The sequence below is a fragment of the Odocoileus virginianus genome, chromosome 4 (genome assembly GCF_023699985.2).
Source record: "Odocoileus virginianus isolate 20LAN1187 ecotype Illinois chromosome 4, Ovbor_1.2, whole genome shotgun sequence".
NCBI classification, from domain to species: Eukaryota; Metazoa; Chordata; class Mammalia; order Artiodactyla; family Cervidae; genus Odocoileus; species Odocoileus virginianus.
In genome coordinates this window covers 51429097-51449085 of record NC_069677.1, presented here as the reverse complement: position 1 = coordinate 51449085, position 19989 = coordinate 51429097, and the positions used below count along the sequence as shown (strand labels likewise).

The following is a 19989-nucleotide window of genomic DNA, read 5'->3' as shown; positions in this document are numbered from 1 at the left end:
AGGCAAGGAGTGATTTCACTTAGTACTTAATGTAAATTGATATTGCTTGTCTTTTTAAAGTCATTGAGTATAACTTCGGACATTCAAAACCAAGAATAAAGACAAGGGCAAATGATGAAAAGCTAAGACATGAGAGGAGAATATGCAATGAGAAACTATAAAAAAGAAAGTAACAAAATCATCCGTTGGAGCTGTCTTTTACATCATCCCTTTTATCTCTTCTCCTGAATTTGTACATTTGAGGGGGACCTGCCTCAGACTCCTGCTTGTATATTTTCTCAAACTTTATCTTTTTATACCCTCCTTGGGGAAAAAAACAGACAACACTGCCAACGATTTTAAAGAAAAGTGAGAAGCAACAGGTCACTGGATGAGACGAAAACCGTATGTCACACACATCAACCACCGTGACTTATTCTTTAAACAGATCAATAGAAACAATCACTCACCTTTCTTCAAAGAGACTGCTGAAGTAACTCTAGCTCACTTATGGTAGCTTCTGTTTTGTTGACAAGTAATTAGAGATAGTAACAGATCATTTGTCATACCCTCAATGACTAGAGTTCATGGCCTTGATATGCCTGAACCAATTTCTCAAGCAGTTTGAAGGCCTCTTTACCTTTGCCTGTTGAATCCATCCTTTGCAGCACTTCTTTTCTCTAGATACCCTATTTTTGCCTAAAATACCATTTCTTTTTCTTAAGATACTACTTTTATATCAATCATTCACTCAAAATCTTACCATCCCTCTCCCCTTCTTCATTAAAACCAACCCAAACTCCTCCTGGGAATATCAGAAACCTTGTGGAATTTGCTCCCACCCTAACCATTCTTACCCCTGCTGCTTCGTAGCCACTGAATCATGTACGATTCTTTGCGACCCCATGGACTGTAGCCCACCAGGCTCCTCTGTCCATGGGATTTCCCAGGCAAGAATACTGGAGTGGGTAGCCATTCCCTTCTCTAGGGTATCTTCCCAACCCAGGGATCAAACACCCATCTCCTGCATCTCCTGCTTGGCAGGCGTGTTCTTTACCACTGAGCCGCCTGGGAAGCCCTTGTTCTTACCCCACGGCTTCCCTTTACCAACCCCATGTAATCTACCACATATTCTTCTCCTTGTCTTTTACTCAGGAAGTACCCATTTGTAGGTCCATTTACTCAAGGGAATGTCTGGCCAAACTGAGGGCTGGGGGGAAGACATCTGAAGAAAGCAAAGTTAAACTGAAATGTTTGTCGAGATATAAATAGAGTTCTTTTACTCAGCATCTCAGCACCTCCAGGACAATATCAACACTAAGATGGAAGGTGACTGCAAGTCAGGCTCTGAAGTCAGCCGACCAGGTTCAAACGTCAGCTCTACCCATTACACTGTGACCTAGGGCAAGTTATTTTCTTCTCTCTGAACTTCAAACTCCTCACCCTCAAAATGGAGATACCTATACTCACCTGAGTTATAATCAAGATTGCTAGTTGTCAAATTATCAGGCATTCACTTTCGCTAATAAATTTGATGCCATCATGTGACACAGAAATCTCCAGAATCTGTCCTTTACCTCAGGTATCATTCTCTGAAATGTGTATGTTCAGTCACTTCAGTCATGTCTGACTGTTTGTGACCCCAGTCCACTGACTCTTTGTGACTGTAGATCACCATATCCCTCTGTCCATGGAATTTTCCAGGCAAGAATACTGGAGTGGGTTGTCATGAACTCCTCCAGGGGATCTTCCTGACCCAGGGATCGAACCTGCACCTCCTGCGTCTCCTGCTCTGGCAGGTGAGTTCTTTACCACTGCGCTATCTGGGGAGCTCATCCTCTGAATTAGTACCCTTAAACTTAAGCAATTACCTCTCTCTGGTGAGCATTTATATAGTCAAAATAATGTAAATGTATGTAACTAGGGTTTATAAACTTTATTACTGATAAGAAACTTTTTTCAGTTCAGTTCAGTTGCTCAGCCGTGTCCAACTCTTTGCAACCCCTTGGACTGCAGCACACTAGGCCTCCCTGTCCATCACCAACTCCTGGAGTTTACCCAAATTCATGTCCATTGAATCGGTGATGCCATCCAATCATCTCATCCTCTGTCATCCCCTTCTTCTCCTGCCCCCAATCCCTCCCAGCATCAGGGTCTTTTCCAATGAGTCAGCTCTTCACATCAGGTGGCCAAAGTATTGGAGTTTCAGCTTCAAAAATTAGTCCTTCCAATGAACACCCAGGACTGATCTCCTTTAGGATGGACTGGTTGGATCTCCTTGAAGTCCAAGGGACTCTCAAGAGCCTTCTCCAACACCACAGTTCAAAAGCATCAATTCTTCGGCCACTCAGCATTTTTTATAGTCCAACTCTCACATCCATACATGACTACTGGAAAAACCATAGCTTTAACTAGACAGACATTTGTTGGCAAAGTAATGTCTCTGCTTTTTAATATGCTGTCTAGGTTGGTCACAGCTTTTCTTCCAAGGAGCACGCATCTTTTAATTTCATGGCTGCAGTCTCTGCAGTGATTTTGGAGCCCCCAAAAATAGTCTCCCACTGTTTCCAAAAAAAACTTTTAAAATCAACTTATTATCAAAGCATGGACTGAGTATAAATACAGAAAAAGAATGGAAAAATTACTTTATGTGAGAAAAGTTAGGAGGGATAACCAAGAGAAAAGATTGGTAAAAGGGAATGCTATGATCACTGAATTGAGTATTTCTGTTCAGCAGAGCAGGAAACACAAAAGTTTACATAATTGCTGAAGTCACAAAGGTAAGCAATGGAGTAACTCGGAGATGGGGATGGTCAAAGTGAGTTAATTCCTCATCTACCATAGAATAAAATGAATAGACAATATCAAAAATTGAAAATCTGTAAGTAGTAACATAGTACATCATTTAGAGATAGGAAACTAATACTAAAACTCTACAAAAAAATAGTGAAGGAGTTTAAGAGAAAGAGGTAAAGAGGGCTAAGAGAGGGAGCGACACTTTTTATGCTAATTCTTCTATACTATTGTGTTTAAATTTTAACTGTTTTCAAAAACAAAATAATGTAACTGAAAAAGATCTATTCACAATACCAACTAAAACCACAAGAATAAACCTAACAAGAAACATGCACAATCTGCATGAAGAAAACCTTAATCCTTCACTGACATAAAAGACCTAAATACAGTGCCTGCTACTGTGTTCCTGAAAGGGAGGGACTCGATGTCTTAATAGTGATGGTTCAGATCAGTTAATTTATGAATGCAATGCAATTCCACTTAAAAAAAAAATCCCAACAAAATTATTCTTGGAACTAGACAGCCTACGTCTAATCTTTATCGGGAATAGAAAAATACATAAAAAGAGTCAACATTTTTTGAATAAGAATGATGATGGAGAACTTGCCCTAACAGATAGCTCAAGAGACACTGACAGATCTGTGGATCACAATAACGGATACAGCATCATGGACATCATCTTCTTCACTAAATAAGGAAGTAGCCCTTTTCTCCAAAAACAATATTAAGTACCAAGAAATGACCAAAGACCTCCCTACTCTAATTTTAGCTGGACTAATTATGCAAGCAACATGACAGCACCGAGACAAGTATCCTGCAACCTAAAAAATGTGGGGTTGGGGTTCTCTGAGATTCTTGGGGAAATAGTTTTTTGTTCTATGTAAAAGAAGAGCAGAGATTTCATTAGGCAGAATTCTGTCTAGTGGACTAGAGATTGTAAACTCAGTAAGAGCAGAAATATTAGATTTCTTATAAGGCAAGTACCTACTTGTAGCTAATTTAGCTCAACTACAAGACAGTGACTAGATACACAGCATATGCAGAGGGATAAGCCGTGCGAGCTCCAGGGCAGCTAAGAACAGAGCAGAGGCCCCAGTGTGGACATCAGAGTCCAGAGATTTCTCCTAAAAGAACATCTAAGCTAAGAAACCTGAGTAGGGTCCACTGTATTCTCACCTGTTTACTGCAACAGCCTTTGTGTCTCTTTTGTTCTAGTCTCATCCCTCCCAGCTTTTCTCTAAACTGTTGTCAGAGAGATCTGAAATTCAAATCAGATTAATCTCTCCCTAGCTTATAATCATCAGCTTTTTTTTTCCTCGGATAATGCCTACATTTCTTAACTTGGATTATGAGGTCTTTATTGGCCCTTGCCTACTTCATCTTCAATCCTTGCCTATTCACCTGATATAATCCTTCTTACCCGTCAAGACTCAGTTCAAATGTCACCTCCAGAAATACTTTGCTGACTTCTCCAAGCTCAAGGTACCACTGGAATGCTCCTCTATTATGTAACTAGTTACAGTGATATGAGCGTGTCTTTGCACTAGATCATGAGTTACTGGAAAATAGATTAATACTTTTATTCACTTTCATATCCACAAACAACACCTTGTATATAAAGTATATATTTGCTATATTTGGTTATTTATTAGCAGTTAAGAATTACCCAAGAAACTCTCAATTTTCCCCTTCTTACAAATGGCCTTACACAAAGAATTCAAATGACACAAGATGAGAGAGATCATAAGTATCTAAATGTCTAGCATTTGCTAAAAGCAAAAATTTGTATATTTAAAAAGAGTGGGTCTAGTCATTATCATCTGTGAATTGAGGGTCCAATTCTAGATACAGATCTGCTCCACGTTTTAGAAAAAAATTGCACAATCTATTTTCTTCTCTTTAAAAAGGAGAAAGATTGCTATAATTTCTTCCTACTCTAGGAATCTAGGACTCACTCCTACTTTGACATCAGCCCTTCCATAAGGCATTCATACCATGCATGAACACTGCGGGCATGTAGGTTACACTAAGCCAAGGGGAAAATTAGTAGCAGATGGTACCAAGGTTCTAGGTCAAAGTGCTTTCGATTTGCACTCCAGAACAAATACAAATGCTCTTCAACTAAAGTAGACAAAATATGCATTGTCCTTATGTCCATGACTATCTCATTTTCCATACCTGTGATCATTTTCCATCTTTCAAATGCTTTCAGAGACATTGTACCCATAATTCTTATAACAATTTTGTGAAGTAAGCAAGAAAGCAGTATTCTCTCTTATTACGAAAGAGGATATTGGAATTCCTAGACATATTATAAAACACTTGCCTTACATGCCCAAAGCTTGCTCTGACTTCTGTTTTTATGCTGCATATCAAGTCCCTTACATATTCAGCATTGTTTTAAGAATCAATAAGATGCCTTATAGTTTGGAGGTTTATAGAACCTGACATTAAATTATGAGGCAAAGGATAACAATAATAATAATTCCCTGAGGATATGCACAATGTAGGAGCAAACATGAGTTTTACGCTTAATAGATGTTTTTAAGACTAAGGATATACCATCAAAACTCAGGTTTCTGCTCTTTGGTCTTTCTGGCTCTGAATGAATATTTTTCAACTTTGTATCCTCATAAATTGAAATCACTTCCACTAACATTACTGTTTAATAATGCAACTCAGATTTCATAAGAATTCAGTCCATTAATTTCCACACACTTGGAAATGGAGATGATCTATACAATTTAAAAGGCTCCACTTAATAGTGATATGAAATTCAAAAGATTTATTCTTAAAAAGTCTTGCTACCCACTAAGATTATTTTAATACCAAGACGGACAGTCAATAAAGAAAATTTTTCACTCAGTAAAATAAACCATTAAAATGAATAATTGAAAATCTATTTAGTAAAATATGAAGTATATGCTCATTAGAAAAACATCTAGTAAAACCATCTGTATGTGACTATATCTGCCTTCAAACAGACACCTTACATGTGTCAATTTTAAAAGCTTATCTGACTAGAAAAATTCATTCACATTTCCATTATGTTTAAGAATGAATGCTTAACTTTAACTTTCATCTTAAAGATTACTTCATGTGATAAAAGTAATAGAAGTCATTTTAATCCTTACTTTCATGATGTATAAAGTATGACAATTCTGATAGTATGCCATACCATTCAACTGACTCCCACATTCTGCATATGAAAGTTTCCAAACATATTAAAAGATAAAACTCTCAATGAAAAACCCTTCTGATAAACTGCATACTGAATAAACCAAACCTTACCCTATTTCTGTGTAAAAGCTCTTTCTTAAGTCTTAGAAAAGTCAGTTCCACTCAGAAAAACCTCAGCCACAGTTTAATTCATATTCTGAATAAGAAGCAAGCATCCCTGTGAACACGGCACATTGAAGTTGATACCATCAACTAGCAACAACCTCGAGACAGGCTCTCAGATGGAGCATTCAAATAATAAAGTTACATTTGAGTAGCCGCACATGAATAATCTTAAATGACAGATAAATTTCAGTTTCAAGATAAGTTTAGAAGACATTTCCTGACATGTCATTTATTATGTCTGACCAGGCAGGAACATTTCTTATAATTCAAAAACAATCTCCATGTATTTCAAATTCCTGATCTCCTAACTCGTACTTTAAGATGTTTCTTTCAGCCAGGGAGCTGACAAATAGGCTCTGAAAACATGATACATGGATTCTGCCTCCATTTTATCCATGCTGAATGCTTATGCCATTTCATTCCAAAAGCTAATTATTTTCACTATTCATGACTTTCTTTAACTGATACAAATTGGGAATGATTCTGTCCAGATTATTGTAGGAAGTTGAAATAGAGCTTTATACCTCATTATTCAAACTGAAGAAGCCTACACAATATTTAAATTAAAACCAATTGTTTGTAAGTATCAGACAAATGAGATTTTTCAGTATGTTTCTTTCCTTGACTTATAACCAAAGAATACAAACAGTTTTGTCACTGACCACTTTATTATAATGATACACTTCCAATTTGTCAGCATGCAAATTCTACCATTATAAAAGCACACACTGTCAAGAAAAGACTTCTCAAAAACACTGTTATCTTTTCAGCCCACATTGAAATATAATATCTCAAATATGCTGTCAAGAGTTCAAATGAATCTTTAAACATGAAATAAAATAAGACATGTACAGCATCTTTTACTAGGACTATTATGCTTACCTTAAAATGGGTAGCATGACTTACCTTTTTCTGGACTTAAGTTTTTATACACTTCAAGGTCTGCCATTAAATTTAATATTGTTACACATTATTGGCAAGAGCAGTAGAATTTCTTTCTAAAGGCAAAGCCTTTTCCTGATACACATCTCCAAAAAGGAAAGAGGCAAAAAAAAAAAAAGGCAAAGAAATCCTTAGCAGTCCCAAGAACTTGACTCATGCAGCCCTTAATGGTATGAGGGGATCTTCACAATTCAGGCTTTACAAGGTGGAAAAATGAATCCGTGAGATGTGAGTAGAGAACTTTGTCTCAAAGTGAAAAGCACAGTCAGATAAGAACACTGCAAGCATCTGCTCAGGGCTGCCGCTAGTGTGGGGATGCAGGCGCTGTGGTTACTTTGGGTATGAGATATGCATGCTTAGTGCGGTGCTTACAGCCCTCAAGGCATCCTGCACCTTTAATGTCTGGGAAGTGTAGGTCTTTAAGCATCAAAGACACCCTCCTCACCTATAGAGGCCATTGAGAAATACTGATTACCATGGTAGTGACGCAGGCTGAATGCAGAAAATGAATGCAAACACACAGAGACACACAGAAGCACACACACAGACACACACACTCAGAAGCAAACGTCGCTCCTTTCGAGGCAGAAAAAAACACACAGTCCACTAGCAATAAGCTGCATGTGGTCCTCTACACCGCACACTGCGTTTGTGCTGCCCAGGTTAAGCACATACATACTGATGGTGTTGAAGCTTTTCCTTGATTTTTGTCCTGATTTCACAGAAGAGACTGGAATGCTTCCAACTTTGAATGAGGCTACGGTTATAAAATACTGGAGCAATGAGGGTATTTCTCAGGTAAAAAGCATATCCCTGTGGGTAAGGTAAGTAGCATGAATGGGTCTGAAAAAGCCAGTTTTTAGTGAATGAACCAGCATGTTATCAGAGGACAATTTTCCCTCAAGTATACATAAGCATCATTTGCATGTTTTAATCAACTTCTTCACAGAGATAGGTAGACTGACAGCTAGATGTTTCAAAAACAGGTTACTGCAGTCTTGTGTTTAAACTTGCAACTAGGTCTCTCCATCCTGAGGATTAACCCCCTTACTCCCAGAATCCTCTATCGAATATCAACCCCTCTTACCATTTTCTTGTCCCCAGCTTCAGATGTGGTCCCTGAGATTCCCAGCATCTCCCATGCCAGTGTCAGCCCCAAACTCCATTCCCATCAGGACCACCCAGCCCAGACTGCTAACCTACCCCTCCCTCCTCTAAGATGCTACTCTCTACCCCAGGACCTGGTCACTCCCCTCCTCTAAGATGCCACTCTCTGCCCCAGTACCCTGGTCAAACCCCTCCTCCAAGATGTCACTCTATCCCAGTACCTGGTCACCTGTTTCCCAACTGGCATAGCTTTCAGCCAATTTGCAAACCCCACTAAAAGTGAAAGTGTCTGTCACTCATTCGTGTCTGACTCTTTGCAACCCCATGAACCTAGGCCACCAGGCTCCTCTGTCTGTGGAATTCTCCAGGCAAGAATACTGGAGTGGGAAGGATCTCCACTCCAGGGGATCTTCCCAACCCAGGGATCAAACCCAGGTCCCTCACATTGCAGGCAGATTCTTTACATCTGAGCCGCCAGGGAAGCCTGCACTATTTACTCTTAGATACTCTTGAGAAATTTAAATTTCAAAGGTGTGTGGGGGTACACAGGATTCAAATATCCTTCCGGCAAGCTTTTATCTGACATATATATACACTACTATACACAACAGCAGTTAAGAGTTTAAGAGTATAGGTTTACCTAGGTTCAAATCCTGACTCTGCCACCAATTAACTGTGTGACCTTGGGCAAGTTACTTAAATTATCTGCTCCTTGGTTTCCTTATTTGTACAATAAGCATATTAATAGAATATTAATTGCAAAATGTTCATACATAAAAATGCTTAGACTCACAACTGTTTCATATTATCATTGTTATGCTACTGTTATTAGTCTTTGAAATCCTTTACATTAACCCAGTAAACCACTGGATTTCATTGTTTAATATTAACTAACCAGCACTTTGAACACATAATGCCACCCCAAAATTTGAGATATCTCAGAAATACTTCTGTCAAATAATTCAAACGATTAATTCTCCTAGATGGGCTTCCCAGGTGGTGCCGGTGGTAAAGAACCCACCTGCCAATGCAGGAGACCAGGGTTCAATCCCAGGGTCGGGAAGATTCCCTGGAGGAGGGCGTGGCACCCCACTCCAGCATTCTTGCCTGGAAAATCCCATGGACAGAGGAGCCTGGCGGGCTACTGGCAGGCTGCAGGGTTGACTAAAGCGACTTAGCACACACGCATGCACAATACTCCTAGATAATCTTCTACAAAAAGACAGTGATGTCTCCATAACACGAAACTGGCGCCGTGTGATGGATTTCTAATTCCTTTAGCTCCCTAGAACCAAAGCTATCCGAAAAGCAAAAGGCATCTTCAGGTCAATTTCCTACTCAATCCAGGAAAGAAATGGATACCAAAGTGGTCCCAAGGCAGGCTTGGAAAACCTTTCTTTTTTTCTTCCTTACAAAACCTCCCATGGCATTCTTGTGATGCCAAGAGAAGGGTGGGCCAGGAGAGGGGAGGGAGCCAACTGTCTCTCACCCTCTTCATCCACAAGGAATCTTTTTCTCCCCACATGTTCTCCGCCCCTCTCATGCTCAAAGCCCCCTAGGCTTTTCCCTAGAGAAGCTTGGGTCTATGTTAAATATGGAGCCTAACACTGCAGCAAAGGGCAGGACCCTGGGTTTATCCTGAATGGCTCTGGGGCGTCCTCAAGAGCCAAGCCAGACACTAATGTGAGTGCTCAGAGGTTTCACAAGGCAGGTAGATGGGCTTTTAAAAAACAGTCATGGCCCGTGAGTAAACATTTGATCACCAAGGAACATTTACAGATTTGAGAGCCCAGAAATATCCACTCCTTATTAAATATCAAATATTTCAGCAGCAGCAAATAACCCTCTGTTATTTGCCCATTCAAAAAATCATAAAACAAACACCTGTTCTAAGGTTAGCAGGGGTAGTGGGTGAATAATACATCACCCCTGATTAGTCCCCCTGTATTCTCCTAGCAGAAGGTCACAGATGATGTCAAGTCTAGGATAACACACCTTGGGGGTGGGGAGTGGTGCTTCCTCTGATGGACAACCTCAACAATCAGACAGCTTTAGAATCTCTAACTTCTTAACTAAAACCCTCATTTGAAAAGATCAGGGTCATTTCGACTTAGTTCTAGCACAATACTTGGCATATAGTAAGTATGTTATAAATTCTCACTAGCTTTCTCCTCTATATTTAATTTGTATTAGAGTCTAGTTGCTTTAAAGTGAATCAGCTACACATACACATATACGTGCTCTTTTTTGGATCTCCTTCCCCTTTAGGTGACCACAGGGCACTAACGTTCCCCATGCCAGGCAGTAGCTTCTCCTTGTGTGTGTCTGGTGCTCAGTCATGCCTGATTCCTGCAACCAATGGACTACAGCCCAGCAGGCTCCTCTGTGGAATTTTTCAGGCAAGAATACTGGAGAGAGTTGCCATTTCCTATTCCAGATCTTCCCAACCCAGGGATCAAACCCAAGTCTCTTGCACCTCCTGCATTGGCACATGCATTCCTCACTCCTGTGCCACCTACGAAGCCAGGTTCTCACTAGTTTTTTAGTTTATACGTAGTATCAATAGTGTATAAAATCATTCAACCGAATATAGAATTATCTCTAGCAAATCAGGTCAAAAAGAAAAGTGTCTCTGTGTTCAGCTTCTGAATTTACAAGCAGTGACAGATCTGAAGCCCCATCTGATGGCATTTTCCTCATCCTTCACACCTGAGTTTTGACTTCTTAAAGGAACATCACAGAGAAACAGGTTGATGCCCGGGCTTCAAATTCAGGTGGAGGGAAGTCCAAGTCCCAGCTTTCTCCTCTACTCACTGTGTGACCCTGGGCACAGTGCCCAGGAAGTTATGGGCATGACCAGTCAAATCTGAATTTCAGATAAACAACAAATAACTTTTTAGTATAAGTACGTCCCATGAAATATTTCCTGTATTTTATCTATTAGAATCTTATCACCCCACTGAGAAGGCCTCTCTAAGCCTCTGAGCCTAAATATCCTCTTCTGATGACTACAGTGCCCAGCTCACAGGGCATTTCTACGAAGTAGATGAGCTAGTACAGGCCAAGGGCCAAGTCCCCACACCTAAACAAATACACATTCGACAGTTACAAGTGGCCACTCCAGTCACTGGTTTAGTCTAATGTCATTTACTCGAGTCACATGCAGATGGTATGCTCTCCCTACATCACAGTCTCACAAGTTCATATAACTCTGAATCTAGACCAACTCTGGGCAAAAGCATGGCCAGTATTTGCCCTGCGACTCCCAAGTCCAACTAGAAAAACTCCGACACAAACATTGGAACCACATCACTTCGTGAGTCAATGATTATAAAAACTGTTGTTCACCAAAGACCACGACACAAACATGCCCTTCTCTAAATCTACATGAAACTTCTGCAGGGAGATAGAGAAAGACCCTGGAAACACATACAGGTTGGACAAGATGTGTTAAAACAAAAATGCAAACCCAAGCCAACTCTAGACCCAGGCCCTTCCCACCAGCTCCATGCTTCACACCTGCAAGATTTCAGACCTACCACCAGAATTCCTTGCTTTTCCCAGTTAGAAAATATTCCCACAAAATGCCAGAGTTGTATGAGCCTCTGGCATAAGAACACAGAGATGCTTAAAAAGAAAAATAGCCTATAAAACCCAAAATGAAAAGTGTCAGTCTTTCGGTCCTGTCTGACTCTTTGCGACCCCATGGACTGGAGCCCACTAGGCTCCTCTGTCCGAAGGATTCTCTAGGCAAGAATACTGGAGTAGGTTGCCATGCCCTCCACCAGGGGATCTTTCCAAGCCAGGGGTCATACCTGGGTCTCCTGCATTGCAGGCAGATTCTTTACTATCTGAGCCACTAGAGAAGCCCAAAATAATCCCAAATTACCATTCAATGTTTAAAGCCTGTTCAATTTTCTTCAAGACGCAAAGTAGCACGGAAGTAAGTGGAGAGCAGACGTGGCTTCACAGTGTAAGAGCTTCCCGGTGGTGAGCAGCCTGGGCCTTCCACAGACCCTGTCCTCCGGCCCTTCCCTCAAAGCACCGAGGCAAGATGGTGGAAAGGGGATTTCACAGAACCGTCACTCACTGCTGAGGAACCGTACCCCGACAGCACAAATCTAACGAACTGAATGAAGCGAGTCACCAGGCAAGATGCGGTGAGAGTCCTGAAAATGTCTGCACTCATTTAGCCAATAATCGTTACAGAGCTTCCCTGCTGGCTCACTGGCACAGAATCTACCTGCCAGATAGAGGATGAGACGGTTGGATGGCATCACCAACTCAATGGACATGAGTTTGAGCAAACTCCAGGAGATGGTGAAGGACAGGGAAGCCTGGCGTGCTGCAGTTCATGGGGTCGCAAAGAGTCAGACACGATTTCGTGACTGAACAACAACAATGCAGGAGACACAGGTTCGATCCCTGGTCTGGGAAGATCCCACAGGCCGCGGAGCAACTAGGCCTGTGCACCACAACTATTGAGCTTGTGCACCACGACTGCTGAAGCCCAAGTGCCCTAGAGCCCGTGCTCCACAACGAAAGAAGCCATCCCAACGAGAAGGCCACACAGCTCAGCTGAGAATAGCTCCTGCTCTCCACAGCTGCAGGATAGCCCACACAGCGACAAAGATCCAGCACAGCCAATAAATAATCATTATAGCTACAGAGCAGTCTTAAAGCAGTCACCAGAAATATAAAAACCTATGTACAAGGATATTTCCTAAGTACGAGTTATAACAGTGAATAAGTAAATCTAAATCCCTATCAACAAAAGAAGAAAGAGAAAGAAAGTGAAGTTGCTCAGTTGTGTCCGACTCTTTGTGACCCCATGGACTGTAGCCTACCAGGCTCCTCCATCCATGGAGTTTCCCAAGCAAAAAGTACTGGAGTGGGTTGCCATTTCCTTCTCCAGAGGATCTTCCTGACCCAGAGATCAAACCCAGGTCTCCCACATTGCAGCAGACACTTTACCATCTGAGCCACCAGGAAAGCTCTGCCTACCAACAAGGGAATGATCAAATATATATTCATGCTTTGGAAGACTATCTAGCCATTGACAATACTTTTAAGACACTGCTATTACCTAGAGAATGTTTGACAACCTATGTGGTAAAAGGACCCAGATATCTGAGTTTAATTATGTAAGATACATGCGTATAGAAATATAGAATAAAAGACTAGAAAAAATATGTGGAAAAGATTAACAGTAAGATTTCCAGGTGTCATTCAATGCATGAGACAGGGCGCTCAGGTCCAGAGCACTGGGATGATCACGAGGGATGAGATGGGCAGGGAGGTGGGAGGGGGGTTCAGGATTAGGGACACATGTACACCTACAGCTGATTCATGTCAATGTATGGCAACAACCGCTACAATATTGTAAAGTAATTAGCCTCCAATTAAAATAAATTAATTAATTGAAAAAAAGATTTCTAGGTGTTATTTCCTTCTAAACTTTAACTATAATTTTTTAAAGCTAGCATTTCTTTCTTTTGTTCAGAAAAAAAATAAGATTTTTTAAAGTGCAGCCAAATTAGTAGCACTCAACTGGGGGGGAGATAATCCTTTCCCACTGGTGTGTTAAACAATGGAGAACTTTGAGGATTATTAACATTTCTGAAGCACTTACTACCTTTCAGACACTGCTCCTAGCAGTGTCTTATCAAGCCTTACAATGTCCCTAGGAGTGAATTTGGTATTATCCTTTCTCTAGCTTCAGATGTGGAGACGGAGGCAGAGAGAAGCAATTTTCTGAGCTGGTACCGCAGATAAGTGATAGACATAGGCTTTGAATGCCCAGAGTCTGTCTCTAGACCCAGTAATCTTTTCCAGACAAGGTAGCATGGAGATCTTGAGCATGTCATTTACATCCTGCCGCCTGTTTTTTCATCTGGAAGCCTCATGGAACAGTAAATAGAGCTACTGGAGCCTAATTCCTTTCAGAAAATTTCACTGTGCACTCAACTACACAGGAAACCTAAAATCCTCAATATCAGTCATATGGCAGTCACATATGTAAATACACAAAGACATGAAACCTCAAAACAAGAATTCTACACATTCAGACAAACCAAAAGAGCTAGACATGGGGAAACTCCCAAGCAGATGTCTTATGGAGGTGTTCCCAGGAGGAACAAACACATTTGCTTCCACAAACCAGAGGATGCCTCCCACTCCAGCATTATCCTGTCTGAGGCCCCTGGCTTGGCCCCAGACCGTTGTTCCCAGCCATCCTGGGGACACTGGGTACCAGTACTTCATCAAAATCCCCTGACTACTCAGGGTCTTCTGTACTCAACTAGATGTCCTGAGCAGTAAATAGAGCTACTGGAGCCTAATTTCTTTCAGAAAATTTCACTGTGCACTCAACTACACAGGAAACCTAAAATCCTCAATATCAGTCATATGGCAGTCACATATGTAAATACACAAAGACATGAAACCTCAAAACAAGAATTCTACACATTCAGACAAACCAAAAGAGCTAGACATGGGGAAACTCCCAAGCAGATGTCTTATGGAGGTGTTCCCAGGAGGAACAAACACATTTGCTTCCACAAACCAGAGGATGCCTCCCACTCCAGCATTATCCTGTCTGAGGCCCCTGGCTTGGCCCCAGACCGTTGTTCCCAGCCATCCTGGGGACACTGGGTACCAGTACTTCATCAAAATCCCCTGACTACTCAGGGTCTTCTGTACTCAACTAGATGTCCTGAGCAGTGTCTGGCTTTGAAGTAGAAGCAGCACCATCCCATTTCTTGGCCTATATGAATCACAGAGACTTTAAAAAGTTAGCCAACAGAAGGATAGAGACTTTACCTCTGAGTGTCTATTAATCTAGGGGGTGGCACTGAAAACCTGCTCTCAGTTTATATTTACAATGGACTCAACTCACTAGATTAAAGCTTATGTAGTCACTGCAAATTTGGAGTTAAATGGATTAAAAGAGTAGAGATCATACATCAATTCAAACAAACCAGCACAGTATATGCCTGTGGCCTATTCATCACCATGCATTTGAGGGAGTCGCCTTTATGTAAAGGCTTAGAAAACGCTGTCAGGACTATGATGAAAAAATTGCTAGAACCTTTGCCTCCAGTCCCACCGAACAAAAGGAAATGCTACCATGAGTTCATTTTTCAAGGGAGGAGATAAGGTGCTCCAGAGACAAAGGTGTACACAAAGTACCTATGGGCTCAATAATAACGTCACGCTCTTCCTGCACACCATGGTACCTGCTTAACAGATGATTGCCAGCAATCCTTAGCTGCTAGACAACACAGTGAAACCAAAAACTTAAACTCCTAACACAGTATACAACAAAAATTTCAGCTAAGAGTAGAGAAAGACCTGCAGGTTTCCATTCAGTGCCTATTAAACTAATACTAAAAACTAATATTGAAAATGGCAGAAACAAGGGTTTTAGACATCAGGCTTAATTAACATAGCTGTTTATTCATCATTGGAGAGACTGATATAGAACATGCCCTATAGATCACACATGCTTTTCAAATAAACCAATTTGGACTTGCCGTACAGTAAAATCCTGACATACCTCGGTAGGAAGCAATTGTTACACATTTTTAAACATCTGAATTCTAACACAAACAGAGTATTACCCATATTTAATTTTGCTTTGTTTCACAGGACACAAAGAAGCCACCCTTTAGCCAACAGTTCTTTGAGATGATGCTTCCTTGGTTTATTGATCTCCTCTTAAAGACTTGGCTTTAAAAGAAAATTCTCATTTTTTTTTTTTTGAGAGACTTGACTCTTTATGGGTTATGTCACTTTAAATTTTATAGGTTAGTATAAAAATTTATAAGTACATCACTGTCAGTTTGATGACGGTGTCAATATAATTCAGGATAAAATCCCTGGTAGGCTCAAAGCTCAATTTGAGCTTGAGCTATCCATGAAAACAACTGAGACCTCATGGGCAGGATTTTATTCCCAGGCCCTGTAAGAAAGCAGCCAGTGACTGTGTGTACAGCACTGAGCTGCTTTTGGTGGAGACTCAGGAAGTGTGAAAATCCAATTGACATTTGGGTTTCATGAACTCATATCCAGATATAAATAAAGGTACCCAGACTTCATAAATCAGCATCAACTGTTTAGATATCAACCATCAGTTCTGATCAGTGCTAATTATAACATTAACAGAGGGGAGTTAACCAGAGATAGGTAGGCACATGGGAATTGCTAATGGTTGTTGACAGTGACATATATTAAAACAAATATCCACCCTGCGGGCTGACGCGTTAATTAATTCTCAAGACTGAAGTAGTGACATATTCAACCTCCCCCGTAGCACTCGCTAAGAACCTGTACCTTGAACAGAGAAGCGCCTTTACCTTCTCCCTGGGGGGAGGAGCTGGACACCTGGAATATAAAAGTCTAGAAGAAGAAACGCTAGGTGCTTATGCTCTCCAACTAACTGAGGACTGTTTTCTTATATGATGACCATGCTCGCGCATATCTGCTATTTTAAAAAAGGAAATATTGCCATGCTTCAATCTGACATCTCTGGGTCTAATAAAAGGTAATATTATCTCCCAGGCCTGGCTTGGCTTACAGCCAGCTGAAGAAGGATTACAGTTTGTGCGTGCAGATGGGAGGCACACGTGGTCATCATCATGCAACTGCCTTATGTGGTGATACCGAACCTCTGAACTCCACAGCGACAGACTGGCCCCATGAGGAAGGCAGACACAAAGACAACTCGGAGGAGAGAGGAGCAGGGGAAGGGGGGAAAGGAGATTTCAGAGTAGGAAACAACCTCCTTCAGCAAAACTGGGTCATTTGTGGAGATGTGGATGGACCTAGAGACCTCATACAGAGTGAAGTAAGTCAGAAAGAGAAAAACAAATCCTGTATAATATCACTTATATGTGGAATCTAGAAGAATGGGAGAGATGAATTTATCTGTAAAGTAGAAGTAGAATCACAGATGTAGAGAACTTACAGGTACCAAGGACAGAAGGGGAGGTGGGATGAATTGGAAGACTGGGATTGACGTATATACATGACCATGTGTAGAATAGATAACTAATGCGAACCTACTATACACCACAGGGAAACTGTACTCAATGTTCTGTGGTGACCTAAATGGGGAGAAAATCCAAAAAAGAGGGAATATATGTATATGTGGCCTTCCCTGGTAGCTTCGTGGTAAACAATCCACCTGCCAATGCAGAAGACATGGGTTCAATTCCTGGATCAGAAAGATTCCCTGGAGAAGGAAATGGCAACCCACTCCAGTATTCTTGCCTGGAGAAACCCATGGACAGAGGAGCCTGGAGGGCTACAGTCCATGGGGTTAAAAAAAGAGCCAGATGCAACTTAGCTACTAAACAACAACAACAAATATGTATAGCTATATTGTGTGGACTGTGGAAAATTCTGAAAGAGATGGGCATACCAGACCACCTGACCTGCCTCTTGAGAAACCTGTATGCAGGTCAGGAAGAAACAGAACTGGACACGGAACAACAGACTGGTTCCAAATAGGAGAAGGAGTACATCAAGGCTGTATATTGTCACCCTACTTATTTAACTTATATGCAGAGTACATCATGAGAAATACTGGGCTGGAGGAAGCACAAGCTGGAATCAAGATTGCTGGGAGAAATAACAATAACCTCAGATATGCAGATGACACCACCACCCTCAAGGCAGAAAGTGAAGAACTAAAGAGCCACTTGATGAAAGTGAAAGAGGAGAGCGAAAAAGTTGGCTTAAAGCTCAACATGCAGAAACTAAGATCATGGCACCTGGTCCCATCATTTCATGGCAGATAGATGGGGAAACAGTGGAAACAGTGGCTGACTTTATTTTTCTGGGCTCCAAAATCGCTGCAGATGGTGATTGCAGCCATGAAATTAAAAGATGCTTACTCCTTGGAAGGAAAATTATGACCAACCTAGACAGCATACTAAAAAGCAGAGACATTATTTTATCAACAAAGGTCCATCTAGTCAAGGCTATGGTTTTTCCAGTGGTCATGTATGGAGGTGAGAGGTGGACTATAAAGAAAGCTGAGCACAGAAGAATTGATGCTTCTGAACTGTGGTGTTGGAGAAGACTCTTGAGAGCCCCTTGGACTGCGAGGAGATCCAACCAGTCCATCCTAAAGGAGATCAGGCCTGGGTGTTCATTGGAAGGACTGATGCAGAAGCTGAAACTCCAATATTTTGGCCACCTGATGACTCATTGGAAAAGACCCTGATGCTGGGAAAGATTGAGGGCAGGAGGAGAAGGGGACGACAGAGGATGAGATGGTTGGATGGCATCATCGACTCGATGGACATGGGTTTGGGTGGACTCCGGGAGTTGGTGATGGACAGGGAGGCCTGGCGTGCTGCCGTTCATGGGGTCACAAAGAGTTGGACATGACTGAGTGACTGAACTGAGCTGATAACTGATTTACTTTGCTGTAGAGTAGACACTAATACCATATTGTAAAGCAACTACACTCCAATATAAATGTTTTTAAAAAAGATCAAACCCTTAAAAAAAAATGCTGACCACTGTCACAAGGAAGAATGTGATCAGCAAAAAAAGAAAAGAAACCACCTCCTCCTATACAAAGTTCTTCTTAGCACAAAGAGTTGAGAGCAACCCAGGTGCCCAGAATACAGAGTCAGTAGCCACAAAAGCTCAGGCATGAGAGACAGCAGCCACATGTCTGGAAAGTCTCTCGCAGGCCAACCCAAGCCAAGGCCGGCTCAGGAGGGGCCAGAGCCAAGGGTCCTTCAGCACAGCATGCTGGCTTCAGGGCCGTCGGCCTTTGTGCAACTGACCAGACTCTCCAGAAGCTAGTCTCTGGAGGAGCCAGATGGGCATTAAACTCCTTGAAGGACAGGAGAGGAGATGCACTGCCCTGAAAATCTAACCCTGTGATGGCTGGGGAGGGCACTTTCATAACGTGCTATCACCTGTCAGCAGAGAGACATCACCCTTCTTTCTGGAAGAAAACCAAAGTAAGAGATGGCGCTGGCTCCTCTGGTAACCATTGTCATGTTACAACACACAGCACTGTCACAAGTCTCAATTCCTAACCAAGGTGACGCCACAGAAATGAAAACTCGACTCCTTTATCTCCTTCTTGATGAGATAGAAAGTCACTGTTGTCTCAGCTTCAGCGGCACATTTTTCACACGCATTTTGCCGTCTCCCTTCGCCAGGTCATATAACTTCACTTCTTAGCCTTCTTCCTCATCTTATTTTCCTCAACAGTGATTCTAACATTATTTTTCTGCCTGATAGCCATCCTGACAGGTAGGCGGGGCGCAGCGTGGAGAGGAACATGGCGTAGGCTCCTTGGGAGCAGGAGTGGTGTCTGCCTTGCTCACTGATGCAGCCCTGGGCCTAGACTGGACCAGGCCTAACGACACCAAGGAGGTCTGAGCAGGAAGAGCCGCCTGAACATAGGAATTCAGGTCCCAACAGCTCTCCAGTTCCCAGGCAGACGTTGGGAATGAAGCAGGACCTGGACTATAGAGGATGACAGTGTGTGAGTGGAGTCGCTCAGTCGTGTCCAACTCTTCGCGACCTCATGGACTGTAGCCCACCAGGCTCCTCCGTCCATGGGATTCTCCAGGCAGAAATACTGTAGTGGGTTGCCATTCCCCTCTGCAGGGGATCTTCCCAAACCAGAGATGGGACCCAGTCTCCTGTATTGCAGGCAGATTCTTTACCGTCTGAGCCATCAAGAGGACTCTAAAAGCCGGAAGCAGGAAGGAAACCAGTTGCTGGAACTGTGATACGCAGTAAGGGTGAATGAGGAAGTGACCACAGGCAGCCTTTTTCCTACAA

General features: G+C 41.9%; 1 protein-coding gene across 9 annotated transcripts in view; it reads right to left on the bottom strand.

Annotated features, from left to right (window-relative positions):
* PLCH1 (phospholipase C eta 1) overlaps positions 1 to 19989 on the bottom strand; it is a 260884-nt gene that overhangs the window by 162423 nt on the left and 78472 nt on the right. The window contains exon 1 of one of the 9 annotated variants that reach the window (XM_070466545.1): positions 7027 to 7586. The exons of the other annotated variants lie outside the window; for them this stretch is intronic. Within the exon in view, the coding sequence (XP_070322646.1) occupies positions 7027 to 7069 (43 nt within the window). The 5' untranslated portion in view covers positions 7070 to 7586. Of the gene's footprint in view, positions 1 to 7026; positions 7587 to 19989 lie in introns of those variants that run through there. 9 annotated transcript variants of the gene reach the window in all.